At 35.8% G+C, this 15893-nt stretch overlaps 2 protein-coding genes and 1 pseudogene across 2 annotated transcripts; 2 read left to right on the forward strand and 1 right to left on the reverse strand.

Moving 5' to 3' along the window:
* Window positions 1-405: 405 nt before the first annotated feature.
* LOC149227478 (alpha-galactosidase 1-like) lies at window positions 406-3853 on the forward strand. Its single transcript, XM_089380522.1, has 8 exons — window positions 406-460; window positions 1147-1261; window positions 1403-1475; window positions 1573-1631; window positions 1719-1784; window positions 1925-2008; window positions 3496-3578; window positions 3665-3853. Exons 1-7 carry the CDS (start codon window positions 406-408, stop codon window positions 3539-3541), a joined length of 498 nt encoding a protein of 165 aa, XP_089236648.1. The 3' UTR covers window positions 3542-3578; window positions 3665-3853.
* A 592-nt stretch (window positions 3854-4445) lies between these two features.
* LOC149227479 (putative protein phosphatase 2C 14) lies at window positions 4446-7221 on the forward strand. The gene is made up of 5 exons (XM_089380523.1): window positions 4446-4452; window positions 4772-4965; window positions 5270-5440; window positions 5530-5709; window positions 6751-7221. The coding sequence occupies exons 1-5, from the start codon at window positions 4446-4448 to the stop codon at window positions 7132-7134; spliced, it is 936 nt and encodes a 311-aa protein (XP_089236649.1). The 3' UTR covers window positions 7135-7221.
* A 3176-nt stretch (window positions 7222-10397) lies between these two features.
* On the reverse strand, window positions 10398-11543 carry LOC149227480 (protein EXORDIUM-like 2 pseudogene; annotated as a pseudogene).
* Window positions 11544-15893: the final 4350 nt, after the last annotated feature.

The following is a 15893-nucleotide window of genomic DNA, read 5'->3' on the forward strand; positions in this document are numbered from 1 at the left end:
ATGTGATTTGAGTTTTTTTAAATAATTTTTCTATTTTTCTGATTTTTAAAATAAAATAAAAAAAAGGTTATTGGTTTAGCTTTTATTAATTAGGCCGATAGGCCTTCCTATGAAACAAGCTTTCGTCGTCCTTCTCATTCCCAGGTTAACACCTGGCATCCATATTTGGCGGGTATCTGTCGTGATTTCTGTTGCAACCCTGGCAGCACACTTCAATGCGTCTTCGTTTGCTTTCAATCCTTTGCTCTGTGGCATGCCTCTCAACACCACTGGCCAACATCGTCATTATGAGCATCAGCATCATCGGCATGGAAATCGGGCTATACTGTTAATCCCCAAACTGTGGCATGCGGGGCACTGTTTCTTGTCAGGGCCACAGACAGCCTGGTGATTTGTTTTGTGAAAATGGAGCGCAAGAGACGGCGACTGAGAGAAAGCAGTGAAGCACAGGAATCTAACAGTTCTGAGAGGATATCCTGCTCACTTCTATTTCCACTAGAATTGACTAATTAATGACATCGACATCCTCATCTTCTTCTCCTCTTCTTCGGTTGTTCTCAGTACTGTGACAACTTCATTATTTCTTTCTTTCGGAATAATCAGTACTTCTTCATCTTGGCTCGCAGTTGTTCTATACAGAGCCATGGCAGCGGCAGCTACAATGCAAGTTTCTTTGTTTCAGATCATTTACTTTCGTTCAAGAAGGCAACAACAGGGGAGTTGTTTGGCCTGAAAATGGTAAAATTTTCAAGTGACATGGGAGGGCTGGGGAAAGCCAGCCACAGGAAGATTATCGCGTCAGCATCTTCCCGCCGTACGAAAACCTGAAACCCTTCCTAAATGGCTTTTTTTCCCATCCTGTTTGCTTTTGTTTACTTACTCCTACAGTGCTACGTCTCTCTGGTTTTTTGTTTTTCAGGGCATTCATGATACATTTTCTTTTGTTTACTTACTCTTACAGTGCTACGTCTCTCTGGTTTTTTGTTTTTCATATATATATATATATATATATATATCTGTGTGGGGTATAATAGGGTTTTCACACTGCAGTTCCTTCCCCAAAGGGTGTCATAGGGCGTTCACTATGCCTTTTCGATATTTTAATTAATTTTTTTTAGTATTGATTAATATAAGACATGTTTATAGGTAACTGTCACAAAACTGCTTCAAGTGATAATTGCCATTTTTGTTTCGGCATCAAGGCCCTTGCTGACTATGTGCATGAGAAGGGTTTGAAGATTGGCATATATTCAGATGCAGGGTAAGCTCAGCAAGACTTTCCTATTCTTGAAAACCATAACCCATTCGGGACCTTACGTGAGCTTACCTGATCTCAGGTAAGATCCTGTTTTTCTTTCTTCCATTTGTAAAACCACTTACTGACTTGGGGTTTTGGCTTTAGGCAATACACATGTCAAAAGCAACCTGGCTCATTAGGATTTGAGGAAGAAGATGCCCGGACATTCGCTGAATGGGTATGTCAGAAATATTCTTTAGTGTGTATGAAGTTAAGATTTGGTAAATTGTGAAGAAAAATTAAATGCTACAATATCAACCATGTTGCATCAATAGGGTATCGACTATCTCAAGTATGATAACTGTTTCGATGATGGTTCAAAACCTGAAGTCAGGTGAAGTTCTTCTCCATCAGGGTTTCATCTTTGGAGTAGATTCATACTTTCAGTTGTTAGAAGGGTTTATCTTTGTATGCATAGCAGGTACCCAAGGATGAGGGATGCACTTCTTAAGACAGACCATCCAATATTCTATTCTTTGTGTGAGTGGTATGCAAGACTTCTCTACTTTCTGTGGACACTTGTATACCACTGGATGCTGTTAAAAGTGTATATTGATTAACATTCAAATCATTGAGTTTTAGAAGTATTTTGTTGGCGACTTCCAATTTTTTTTGGTATTTTTGCAGGGGTGTCGATAATCCGGCTACTTGGGCTCGCAATGTAGGAAATAGCTGGAGAACAACACTAGACATACAGAATAAATGGGAGAGGTAATTTACTGGACCTTTGCAAATTGTTCTTATTATCAAAGATCCATGATTTCAGATTTAAAATTACAATTTTCTTGAGCCTGCGAAGCTCAACACTGAAACATAAGTCCATATACTATGAGGCTTACACATTTTCACTTGTGGCTTGAGAGGTCTGCACCATCTGCTTACAAATCTTTGATATCACGTTCAATTTGGTTATAATTTCACTCATAGATTACAAGATTTCATACATAAGTAGTTTGTAGCTCTATTTAGGTCATGTCTTTCTAGCATAAAAGAAACATTCGTATATAAGTTTGAATTTGAATACAATTTGATACAGAAAAATTATGTAACAAAAAGATCCATTACAGCTCCAGAACAGAATTATACTTCTCATAGCTAATAAAATATGCATTTTGTTCCAAATTTTAGAAGAATTTCAGCTTTGAGAACACTTCATAAATAAGAAAAAGGAAAAAAAAAAATTCACTTCTTGAAAATTTTGTCTTTAGATTATATCTATAAGATGTATTAGAGATTTTCTTTCAATATTTTAGAGCTTTTTGGGTTGTTTTTTTTTTTGGGTTTATGGAATGATCGGGATGAAATACATGAGGTATATTATCAAAAAGACAATCAAAAGTAAGATGATCACATTGTATCCATATTGTATGGAAAATTTGCCGGATTTTTACTACTTGCTAAATTTCCATACAACAAAGTCCAATATGACCGAATTTTGCTGCTATGTTTTCTTTTTTGGCTTCAACTTCCACTGAATGGTGTGAAAACCAGGGATTGAAATGCATGACCATGAATAGTATGGTGTGGGCCATTGTACATGGTGGAAGGGATTGAAATGCACTATTTATAATTCATTTTATTTGCAAATCGAAAGCAAAGATTCATAATTTTTTTTTAGCAAGTTTGGAGAGTTTTGTACTCACTTTATGACTTGCTCTGGTCCAGTATAACATTCCGGGCAGACCAAAACAACATTTGGGCCGACTATGCAGCACCTGGTGGATGGAATGGTAACGACCTTTCTTGCTACTAAAATTTACTGTGCGATGTCTTTGAAATTTAGGTCTTTGTTTTTCTTTTTTATTTTGGGCTTTTGTTTATATTGGGTAAGATATGCTCCAATCAAATGTTTACCATCGTTTGGTCATGACTTTAGTTGCTGTTATTTCATCATGAATCAAGATAAATGCATATCAAGAAGATGCAATCACACAAATTCCCTCTCCCTACAGAGACCTAGCATGTTATGCTTTTGCCATATAGGCTCAACAACATCTAGATCAGAGAATTATTAGTAGCTTTATCTTTTTATCATACACTTCTTACTTCAACAACCGCTATAAATACCATCAACCGATTCCAGATCATTACAAGCATTATTTGAAACGTTGTATCTGACTAAAGGAAATGAAACGATTTATAAATGTTGTCCTCTGTTAATTTCTTTGGACACCTTGTATGTTTTCCCGTATCTTCAGATCCGGACATGTTAGAGGTTGGGAATGGCAACATGACTGCAGATGAGGACCGCTCACATTTCAGCATTTGGGCTCTTATGAAGGTATTCAACATGCCAATGTCTTAGGTGATCATTACTGATAATTAGGAAGGCATGAACATATATTATCATCGCTTGTTTTCAAGCAGGGCTGCAAATCGACATTCAAGGGAAGCTGAAAGAGCTTATTTGCGAGGCGATCACAGCACTGCTAGGAATATTTCTCTAAAATCAAAAGAGGAACATTTGGCTGCAGATAAACTAAATGCTAAGGCAGCTGCAGAAATTCTTCAACTTAGAAATGAAAAACATAAGGACATTTGGAATTTAGATCTACATGGGCTTCATGTAGCAGAAGCTTGGAAATGATTGAATACCATACTTCTGTCCCAGTTTAAGCTTTTCACAGATGACAAGCTGGAACTAGAGAATCGACATCTCACTTTTCATATACGTTGTTCAGGTATGTCCAGTCGTACTTGCCAAAACTATTATACAATTTGGAATACGGTTTTAAATTGGTTCTTCAGATTAGGTTTCAATTTAGTCTCTGAAGAATTGTTGTGGTGCTGTATTTAAAATTGCAGAGGAAGAGGCTTTCATGAATGTATTGAGGTTTATGCATCAGGGAACACTTCAACTGCCTTGTACTGCTGAGGTGTTGGATGTGTTGATTCTTGCGCTCAAGATGGATGTCACAAGATGTGTTGATTATTGCCTCAGGGAGTTGCAGTCATCAATGACAACAGACTCCGCATTGCATTATTTACAGCTCCCACAAAATATGCTTACAAATCACAGAGTGCAGTCATTAAAAGAGTCTACAGAGAAGTTTCTTGTCGAACATTTAGGTTATATTGAAAAGTAAGTTTCTTATTGCAATGTTTTTTAATTTTTTTTTTCTAAGAAGTATCATCAGGATTAGGTTATATGAAAAGTAAGTTGCCTTTGACTTTCTAATTTCTCCTGACTTTTAGATTTTGCATTTTTTATTTTATATGATTTTTAAAAACTGGGACTCTTTTCTGTTTGTAATTTTATACCTACTGTCATTTGAAGAATTAACTATTTTATTTTTCTTATTACATAACACAATTTGTTAATAGAATTAGAGAGAAGCTATAAAATTTTAAATATAGTTTATTTATAAATTTTTTGATACAGTTTATTAATATTGTTTTATAGAATAGAATAGATGATTTAATTGGTTATTTAAGTTTTTCATAAAATATCAATTTAACTTTGGTTAAAAAGAGGGTACTGTTGGGTTTTTCAGGCTTTCTTTGGTGTGTATGACGGACACGGAGGTCGTAGAGCTGCTGATTTTGTTGCTGAGAAACTTGGACAAAAGATTGTGGATTTGATGCTCAAGTCAGAAAAAGAAGATTGTGAGATAGAGCAGGCAGTTAAAGCTGGGTACTTGGAAACAGATAAAGAATTTTTGGAGCAGGTAAAGTCATAGAGGTTGCAATATTTGAGTGTAGTATGGGTTCTTGTTTAAAGCTTATTTGATTGGTGGACAATTTGGTATTCTAACCATTTGATGCATTAAATATGCTGACATTTTTTTTAATGATTCTTTATGTTTATTTCATTGCTTGACAAGTTGGGCAAGGAAATTTCTTAGGCCTAAATAGGAAAAACTGATTTTTTAGGATTGAATCTCGTTGACTTAACAAAATCCTCAGGCTTGCAATTTTGGAAGCCATGAGTTTCTTGTTATGAATTGAATCTGACTGAGTTATTTGACACAGGGTGTAAGCAGTGGGGCTTGTTGTGTGACTGCCTTGATAAAAAATGGTTGCTTAGTTGTGGCCAATGCGGGTGACTGCCGGGCAGTTCTCAGCAGGAATGGTAACGCTGAATCAATTACCTGTGATCATAGACCTGGAAGGCAGGAAGAGAGGGAGAGGATTGAAAATCTGGTTATGACTCAACCAAATGCTAGACGCATCATTAATCTATTCGTCCATTCTTTAACGGGTTTACTAATATACTTTTGGGGCTGTGGCAGGGTGGTTACGTGGATATTCACGGGGGAGCTTGGCGAGTACAGGGAACCTTAGCTGTGTCGAGAAGTATAGGAGATATACACTTGAAACAGTGGATATCAGCAGAACCGGAGATTAGAAAGCTGCCCATTACATCTGACTCTGAATTTTTAATAATGGCATCTGATGGACTTTGGGAGAAGGTATGCTTAAGTTTTTCAAATTGCTTTCACACTTATGTTTCAATTTCAAGGCACATGAAAGCTTGTTAATCCGGCCTCAAAGTTTGCACTCTTATGAATTTTCTATGAAGAAACAAAATTGTCAAACACTGCAAGTGGATTTTTCAGAACAGACTCTCTGTAATTTTGAATTTGCATACATTCAAAAGGGACCAATTTAGAAATAGGAGCTCATGGAGCTTTTTCAAAACTGGCACTTGGAGGGAACGTGGTTTCCCAACTTCCTAGTAAGCATGGATTCCTTTGAACAGAGTTGCGCCACCAAAAAACCAAAAAAAATTGTATCAGAACTGACACATTTCTCCATTAATTCTGTGTGAATTTTAGCTGAATTTTGTTCTTCGTAGGCAGGGCACTTTAGTAATGCACATTATTCATCTAAATCTTGATGGGAACATGGGTTCCCAGTAACATTGGCTACCTTTGAAACCCTGAGTCTTCACCAGCTCAAAACCAAAACAAAGTTGTGTCAGAACTGACACGTTTCTCCATTAATTGTCTATGAACTCTAGCTGCCTTTTGTACTTCTTAGGCAGGGCACCTAGTATTGCACATTCTCCATCTAAGATCTTGATGGGATCATGCGTTCCCAGTAACCACGAAGCTACCTTTGAACCCTGAGTTTCACCAGCTCAAACCAACAAATTTGTTAGAACTGACACATTTCTCCATTAATTCTGTATATTTGCATAATCAGGGCACTGTAGGAAAGTATCCTGCCTGTTTCCGTGCTTTCTCTTTTAGTAATGTTTGTTCATCATCTAAGCTCATGGATTGTGTTTACATGTTAATTTTATCTTCACATACTCGCAATATGGAGTCCCTTGTATCTTCTTCCCCTGAATTCTGTAGTGGACTTGAGCACTTCACAAAAAAGTATTTTTTTTCCTCTGAATTCTGTACTTTCATAAACAGTGAACTTTTTAAATGTATTTCTTCATCTAAATTGTAAGCATGACTGTTTCAATCAGCTGATTCTGTTTCCCCTAATACTTCTATCAGGTCACTAATCAGGAGGCAGTAGACATTGTCAGGACTGTTTGCACAGAAAAAAAGCAAGGAGCTATTAGTCCTCCTGAACTTTTCGAAGGAGGAGAAGCATGGAATGAAGATGCTAGCCCACCACCTAAGGCAAGGAAAATTTCTTTGGGAGACGTACCTAAGGTCATGAAAGTCAGGAGTCTATGGGATGGCAACTTTAACACTATGGGATGCTATGACAAATATTTCAAAGAGAATACAAAAAGCCCCGGGTTGCAGTACATGCCTTTGCGACGTCCCATGGCAGCATGCAAAGAGCTTGTGGAGCTTTCTGCAGCTAGAGGCACACGAGATGACATTAGTGTAATGATTGTTGACCTCAGGCATTTCTGCCCAAGTGGCTGATGTAAGAGGAGCCCAAATGTTCGCTTAATGCACCATTTTCAACACCATCTTGCACATACCCCCATGTCAAAGACCCTCTGCTAAGCTGATCATTTTGCAAATTTTTTAACTATATTGGCCCTCAATTCCATCCCTGAAGCTGATTCACTAGTCATATTGTTATTACAAATCCAACAGGTTGGACTGGTTCAAAGTCAGGCGGTAAGAGGAAAAAGAAATTGAGAATAACAGGAAAAAATAAGAAACAAAGGGACCAGTGTTGGCACATTTGATGTATGATAATAAAATTCCCATTCTTAGATTTGTGTAATTCGTTGGATGTTTTTAATAGGTTGTCATGGTTGGATACACCATGAGTTTTGTATATAGGAGAGCTAATTCAATTGACTGTTTTGTTCTAACAAGAAGTTATAAATATATCTAACACTGAAGCACTGAAGCATTGGTGGGTGATCCTCATCACGATTAGAACGAAGCCGAGATGTCAGTATAGAGCTCCTTGAAGGTGAAAGACCATGGTTGGCACTGCTCAAGCCCAGATTCTCCTGAACTTGCTGCCTGAGACAGGCTTGGAGAAACTGTAACATTGCTCAATGGAGATATCATCACTGGTGACCCTGCATGCATCTCTTTTCCTGATTCCACTTCACTGCAGTGAAGGGGATCTGCAGGAACCCAATACAGGGGAGCTGACAATGGCAGCCATACAAAATGCAATGAGGGACTAATAAACACTGCAAAAGTACAATGAGGCTAAGGCCTTACACAACTGTTAAGGCCTTACACAACTGTTCATTTGCACTATGATAAAAAAACTGTAGTTTGTGAACATGTCAGAGACAATACTCTGTGCATAACATTGGAAATATCAGGTACTGCTCTGTAGATGGGACAAAGCGACTGGTGTAACGAGTCACCCACCCGTTAAGCGTTAATTTAGCATACAATATTGATGGGTGCATGAGACCCTTTATAAGTAATATAGCCGTTTGTGAAACGGTCCAATAACTCACTAATTTTCTGCATTTGACTTTTACCAATAATTGGGAGGGTGCTAAAGCGTATGGACTATATTAATATTTGAAGTAGTGTTTGATATTTTGTTGGTAAAAGTCATTAAAATGTTAATTTTATTATAATTAGTTTAGATTTTTTCTATATTAATATTTGAAGCAGTGTCTGATATTTTATTGGTAAAAATGATTAAAATGTTAAGTTTATTATAATTACGTTAGATTTATTTTAATTTGAGATTTATTAAGCGTTGGGAGGGATCAAATTTCAGCGTAATTTTTTTTGAGTGTAAAATTTGAAGAAAAATTTGTATATAGAGATCTGATCCTTTTCAGTATTTGAGAGATCCAGAATTATTAAATTCATTTTAAATTAAAAATAATAAATATATTAATTTAAATTCATAAATTTATTAATTTGTAATTATAAAAGTAATAAGTATTTATATGTTAAATATTGTTATAATTTTATTTAATTAATAAAAACTATAATTTTTTAAATATTTTAATAAATAAATAAATTTTCATAAAACTTTAACCTATAAAACTTAAAAAGTAAAACTCTTTCAAAATTTGTTCTGTCATTTTATTTGTTTAATTATTTTATTAATATATGAGAGAAAAAATTTAGTCGTCTACTTGGAATATTCTTATCAAATTTACGTCGTGAAAGAATGTTTGTTTGTTATAAACTTAACTTAGATCCACTAATATTTACTATAGAGAAATTCAACAACTCTAATTTAATAATCCTATCGGCCTCTCTTTGTACCTTTTGGGACAATTGCTAGTATAATATCTCAATTCCTAGGACATCCTTGTATGTAGAAAAAATCTTAATTTTTTTTAAATGAAATATAGACTTTTACTTTTATTTGTTTAGAGTTTTACTTTTATTGGTTGGTTTTCTATATAGAGATAGAGTATTAGAGTTCTATTTTTATTGGTTGGTTTTTTATAAAGAGATAAAGTATTAGATAGCTTTAAGTTTTAAATTAATTATTATAGTTATAAAAGCAGGTTATATTGTAATTGGTTGTTAGTCAAATTTATTCGATTTTCAATTAATTTATGATTTTTTGAATTATCAAAATTTTAATAAAATTATATATATATATATATATATATATATATATATATATATATATATATATATATATATATATTCTAATTTGTTTATGTATAAAATATGACTAATTTTACAAGTTCTTTAATAGAATTGTCAATATAATATAATATTAGCTTCAAGGGTTAGCTCAGTTGATCAAGTTACTGGTGCTAAGTACCTTGCTAATTAAGAGGTCATAGGGCCTAGATTTTGAGTAGATCCTTTCACATTAATTTAAATTTTCTAATAAATGTAACCACAACCTAATATCCATAAACCACCCTTAATTTTTTTTTCAATATTAAAATTTATTTAAAAATTAAAGTAACCGAAAAAAATCCACATATACCAAGTTTCTTAAACATCAATAACGATGCCATACTTCTGTAAGATAATCAAAAAATTGTGGCGATGACGTTTTTGATACAGAATTAAATACAACCATCCATATGGTCTACTTTAATCTTGAGAGACTCGAGTATAATACAATGTATAAGCTTTATTTCTCAAAACAATAAGCTTTATTTCTCAAAACATGGATGTTTTGGATCTTTATGTTAACACTTCTAAAACATTTTGTTTTAAAAAATATATTTTATTATTTTAAAATTAATAAGATTTATATGTTAAAAAAATAAAATAAAAGTAAAATTATTTTATTTTATTTTTGTTAATTTATTTATAAATTTAGTTCACAAGGCTTTAGATTGTTCTTCTTATAAGAATAAGAATAAGGCTTTAGGATTTTAAATTGGCAGTGAAATTTATTACTATAATAAATTTAGATTGATGCATTCTTCTTATAAGAATAAGAATAAGGCTTTAGGATTTTAAATTGGCAGTGAAATTTATTACTATAATAAATTTAGATTGATGAATTCCTTGCTATAGCTATAAGACTTTAGATTGACATTGAAATTCTTGATAACGCTTTAGATTGACAGTGAAATTCTTGCTATAACCATAAGACTTGACTTTAGATTCATAGTGAATTCCTTGTATAAGGATTTAGATTGACCACAGATTCCTTGCTATATCTCACCTGTTCAAATCTCCCCATACTTGCCAAAAAAACATACAGCTTATCCTTAAAAATTTATATTATATTTATATGCATTCATTCATCTTTTGCAAATCGAAAATCTACATTAAAATATATATTATATATTATAATTTTTTTATCATTTTGACTATCATATTTGAGAAACACATATATCAATTTCCATTGGCGACATTTACAAAGATGATCCAGAGAAGGCATTGCAAGATCTGGTAACCGGATCCCACATCGCCGGCAGCAGAAACTCTCTCCCATTAACTCCATACGCATTGTAGCTTGCCCCCGTTGTTTTATCCACTAGAAGTTCCCCAGGGAACCCCGGATAAGCCCCCTTTCCATATATTCCCGGGCACGTAGACACGGCCTCTAAAGGTGCAGCAGGATCCCCTTGGAAGTAGCCGGTGTTGAATGGATTGGTGGCTGCCCCTGCCACAACGCTGGCAATGTTGATGATCATCCCATCTATGCCCATGTCGCCGTTTGGTGCCACCAGAGGAGGAGTCTGCGGTCCGTAGATTGGCTGATGGAAGGGCCACGCGCATTGCCCTGGACATTGAATTTCTGAGTTCCCGACCCACGCATATGGCACAAGAATATTCTTCGTCGGCGAGAGACTAGTATGGAATCCACAGCTCATACAGAAGCCCTCCACGGTAACATCATCGGACGTGAGAACCAAATACACGGCATTGCCATTCTCCGGCAGTGCTCTGGAAGCAATCGCCCTCTCCACGAGCGCCGCAATTTGGCTCCGCTTAAGTGACTTGCCAAGAGAATAGCCATCGTCCAACTTCTGCTTTCCCAGCTTTGTGGTTGCCATGGCGGCGGACTTGTTAAATGCACCACTGTATCTCCCAGTGGTTTTCCACCAGCTATACACAGACGGCTCCTTGGCCTTGCTGGCTCCCAAGGACTGCACAAAATCCGCCACAATGGAACGCTGAGCAGGGCTGAATCTGCCATACCAAATCACATGGACATCCACACTGCGCTTAGTGGTGAGGAGGGGACCATTGTGATAAGTTAAAACAAGAGGTTGTTGTTCCACCAATACTGATGAACACAAATCAACCAGAAGCAGCAGCCAAACAAAAACTTGAAACCCGCCCATTCCCAACTTAGGAAACTCCCTTCTATTATGACACACAAGTGCTACTGGGTGCTTAAAAACAAGAAGCCACAGGGCGTTGATATAGGGGAGTCTGGTTCTGCCTACCAATAGACATTACACGGGGTGCTGTGTGAGGAGGATAGTTGTGGTAACCAATTTAAATAGGGAGAAGATGGGTGATAATCATTGCAAGGAGAGCAAAGAGACAGGTTGACACCATTTAGCTTGACCGCTTCCCTCTCTCGCAATTACGAGCGGAGTGGACAGACACGTGTACATAATACTCATTATTCTATTCCATTATGGCAGACACGGCTCACCATTCTCGCCACCCTCTCCGGGACGCGTGTCGATAAGATTAAGACAGTATTTGTGTTGATTTAAACGTGTCACCCTATCATTGACTCATGCAGCATGATGAGCAACGCCCTCATCAAAGCAGTTAAAGTGGGGAATCGGACTTAAGAGCTGAGCGTGATATCCATAATCCACCCGAAGAATGAATAACAGCCATTTCGGAAATTTAAGAGACGAGAGAGTTTTAACTTATCTAACCGACATGCCGCTGCTTATTATTCCACCCTTGGAAAAGCGGTGGGTGCCAGTTGCGATACAATTCCCCAAACATCAGAAATTTAAGAGGAGAGAGTTTTAACTTATCTAACCGACATGCCGCTGCTTATTATTCCACCATTGGAAAAGCGGTGGGTGCCAGTTGCGATACAAATCCCCAAACATCGACCCATCCTGGTCCGCATCCCCTCCTCGGAACAACACTCTGCACAACAACTGTCCAGTCAATAGAACTCTCCTTTTATCTAGTTCTCACTTCAAACACTTCAAAATTTGGAAAATAAATTTGGTTTTTCCATGTATGGATTTGATTTAATTTAAAAATGGTTTATTTATTTTAATGTTTATTTTACAAATAGCAAGGAGTTAAGAATTTTGTTTTGGAGAGTTTCATAAATTAGTATGCTAAAAGAGTTTGGTAGAAAGAGAAAGTACTGCATTGATGAATTAATTTTATTTGTGATCTTCAACAAAAAAGAGCATGAGGTGGAATAGGCCTAAAGAAATTTGGAATAACTAGCATGTACATTTTGAACATCCTGGGCTGTGAAATCTGAAAAACATTTCATTTTGGAATGTGATGTCTTCGAAAACATCAGAGAAAGTTATGGGAATATGTTAATATCATTTTGTGGCATTGTCTTTTTGATGAGGAAATTGTTGGCATTGTCTTTTTGATGAGGAAATTGTTGGTATTGTCTTTTCAACCAAAATATTGATAGAAAATTAGATCCATTTATCATCAATTTCAAAAAATTGACCCAGGTTATCATCAATTTAAATAAAAAATAATTAAATTACAATTTCATTTAAATACCTAATTTAAAAAATTTTATACAAATATGATGATATATTCCATTCAAAGAAACAAAACTTCGCGGAAATTTTACACACTCATCGTTTAAGCTGACGAAGTGTTTGTATCGAAACTGAGTTTTTACGCAAATTTCAAAGTGATGTGAACCAAGACGATACTCTGAACCAAGTGAAACCGAAAAATTCATGGTTTTAATATTTGGCCGTATGCACAATTCAATTGAAAGGGAACTTGAAACTTGCAAAATATTCTACCTTGAGTATGAAATGATTATATGCCCATTTGAAACTATTTTTAAAATAAATTTTATAAATTCAAATTAATCAACATTATCACTTTAAAGTTCAAACTTCATCCCTTTACAATTTCAAATTTCAAGGCGATATTATAAACCGATTGATAACCAAAAATTTCACTGTTTCAACGTATCCGTACAGTTTACGATTTATAGCGTTTATCGAAAAGACTTACATTGACCTTCTTAGGTGTCAGAAATTATGATCTTTTAAGATATCATACATTCAAAAAATGATTGGTTTTATATTTTTGGTTTCTTATGCATGAGCATAAATCCAACTTCATTGTCTTTTAGATCTAAAGGAGTCTTGGAATTTTTAAGAATTTTTAAAAAGGAGAGGATTTACTTAATTAAAATTGGTGTAAATAAGAGTTTTTCAGGTAGATATAAGTATTTTAGTTTTAGAAGGAATTTATATGGTTAAGGAAGTTTTTATGTGTTCGTATTTTTTTACTATATGGTATTTTGTAGAAGAGATAAGTAATTGGGTTGATATTTTGTAACTTTTTAGATGTAAATATCTAGATTTTCAAGAGAACTTTGAATTATATCTTTCATTATGTAATTTAAATATTTTGTTTAGTTAAAGGTACGTAGGACACATTGAACTTAGCGAAAAGAGGATAGAGAAGTAGTCCTGAGAGGCAAAGGGCAAGGAGAGGTCCAAGAGAGAGGAAAGGGCCAGAGTAAGATGATAGAGAAGTAGTCCAGAGAGGCAAAGGGCAAGGAGAGGTCCAAGAGAGAGGAAAGGGGCATAGTAAGATGATAGAGAAGTAGTCCAGAGAGGCTAAGGGCAAGAAGAGGTCCAAGAGAGAGGAAAGGGCCATTTACTATGTAAATCTTGTTAGACATGTATAGACATTGTGTTAATAAGAAAGTGTGGGAGATTATCCTCCTATTGTGTTTGATCATTGTGTAACTATGTCAATGGAAATTTCACGAGTAACCTCCATCAAGTGTCTATTTTATCTTTTTGTCTATGTGTTAACCTATTGTATCTAAGAATTAATGGTGTAGTTGAGTGTAACTGGGTCAACTTTCCTAGTTGTAAAGTAATGCGAGTGAATGAGATGTTGAGATGTGTGCTAAATAGCATATGCATAAGAGTAAGCCAGGAATATTGACCACTTTGTGTAGAAGATAAGTTACAAATGCATAAGGACCCTTCCTGAGAAGTTGAATAGTCATGGACATTGTGATTGTTGACACCTAATCTTCATGATTGGGTGAATTTATGTAAATAATTAAATTAGGAATGTGAACAGTCATCGGGAGATGAACTGAACAGTCACTCCCTATTGTATATAACAAAGACCTACCTAATGGAATAATACGAATCAGTTTTTTCTGCCTAATGGAGTTACTACCTGGCCTGACATGGTATCATGAAAATCTTATGTTAGAAATTTTAGTGGACGATAATACCCTTTGAGAATGCCCTTTTGAGTACATTTTTACTGTATATTGGCATAAGTATTTTTTTTCTATCAGCAAAAGTTTTTTTTACAGAATGCACTCAATCATATCCATGGTAGGAATAGTTCTCACTGGCAAGGAGAACTATCCTGAATGGTCCCGGATGATAAAACACACCCTCATCTTCAATGAGTCGTGGAAAGGAGTGTGTGTCGGAGAAGGAGACAATGGCCCAATAAAGCCCACCTCGGACAAAGAGCTCGCCATTCGGGAAAACAAGAACAGCAAAGCCTATGCATTAATCGCAGCATCTGTAAATGAAGAGGTGAGTCGCCATATTTCGTCATATTCAACTGCTTTTGAAGCCTTACAAAAGCTGAAAGAACTCTATGACTCACATTCTGCACTTGAAGTTGTTCAACTCATGATTAAACTCTTCACTCTTGAACTGCAAAATAATGATCCTCTTGCTCTTGCATCTAAAGTAAAGTCTATAATGCATGATATCAATTCCACTAAGGTTTAGCTGGATATCCCTCTTATTGCTTTTCTCAAGGCACTTTATCCTACTTACTCCAATTATCTTGAGTCTTTGCAAGCAAATGGAAATATCAAAGATATAACCTTTGACTCTCTTGTGAAAAGGTTTGCTGAAAGAGAGAAAGATTTTGGAAAGAAGACAACCCCTAAATCTTCTGAAGAGACTGTGTGCCTTGCTCATAAAGAAAAGCATCCTGCTCAAGATTCTACAAGAGGAAGAGGTGGACGAAGAAGAAGAGGAAGATATTTCAGAGGCAGGGGGGCAGACATTCTCAAGGAGAAAAGGCAGATTTGCACTGCATTCGCTGCAAAAGAAATGGATCACATGATGCCTCTACATTCAAGCTACCATGGGACAAAATTGAGCAGAAAAGAAATCAACAGAAAGGTAAACTAATGATACAGACAAAGGTAAAGCACCTGAATCCACTCACTATGTTGAGGCACAATGTAACATTAGAGTAAATGAAGATTTGTTTAATGCTTCACTTGCTTCCTGGAAAAATGATTGGTTGCTTGATTCAGGAGCAACCTGTCACATGACTCATAGAAAAGATTTTTTTGAACATTTTACTGACAATGTTGATGGAGCAGTATGCTTTGCAGATCAATCAAAAATCAAGCCATCAAGGCTTGGCACAATCAGGCTTAAACCGCTTGGTCTTCCAAACTTTCTTCTGGATCATGTTCTATATCTCCCACAGCTCAAGAGAAACTTGCTGTCCTTGGTCCACATCCGCCAGCAAGGTCACTCCATTCATATGTTTGATGGCAAGCTTGAGGTAAGAAAAGCATCTGACCACTCACTTGTCATGAGGGGAAT

The sequence above is a fragment of the Pinus tabuliformis genome, chromosome J (assembly GCF_031772625.1).
Source record: "Pinus tabuliformis cultivar Carrire ecotype Pingquan chromosome J, CPIR1, whole genome shotgun sequence".
In the NCBI taxonomy this organism is placed as follows: domain Eukaryota; kingdom Viridiplantae; phylum Streptophyta; class Pinopsida; order Pinales; family Pinaceae; genus Pinus; species Pinus tabuliformis.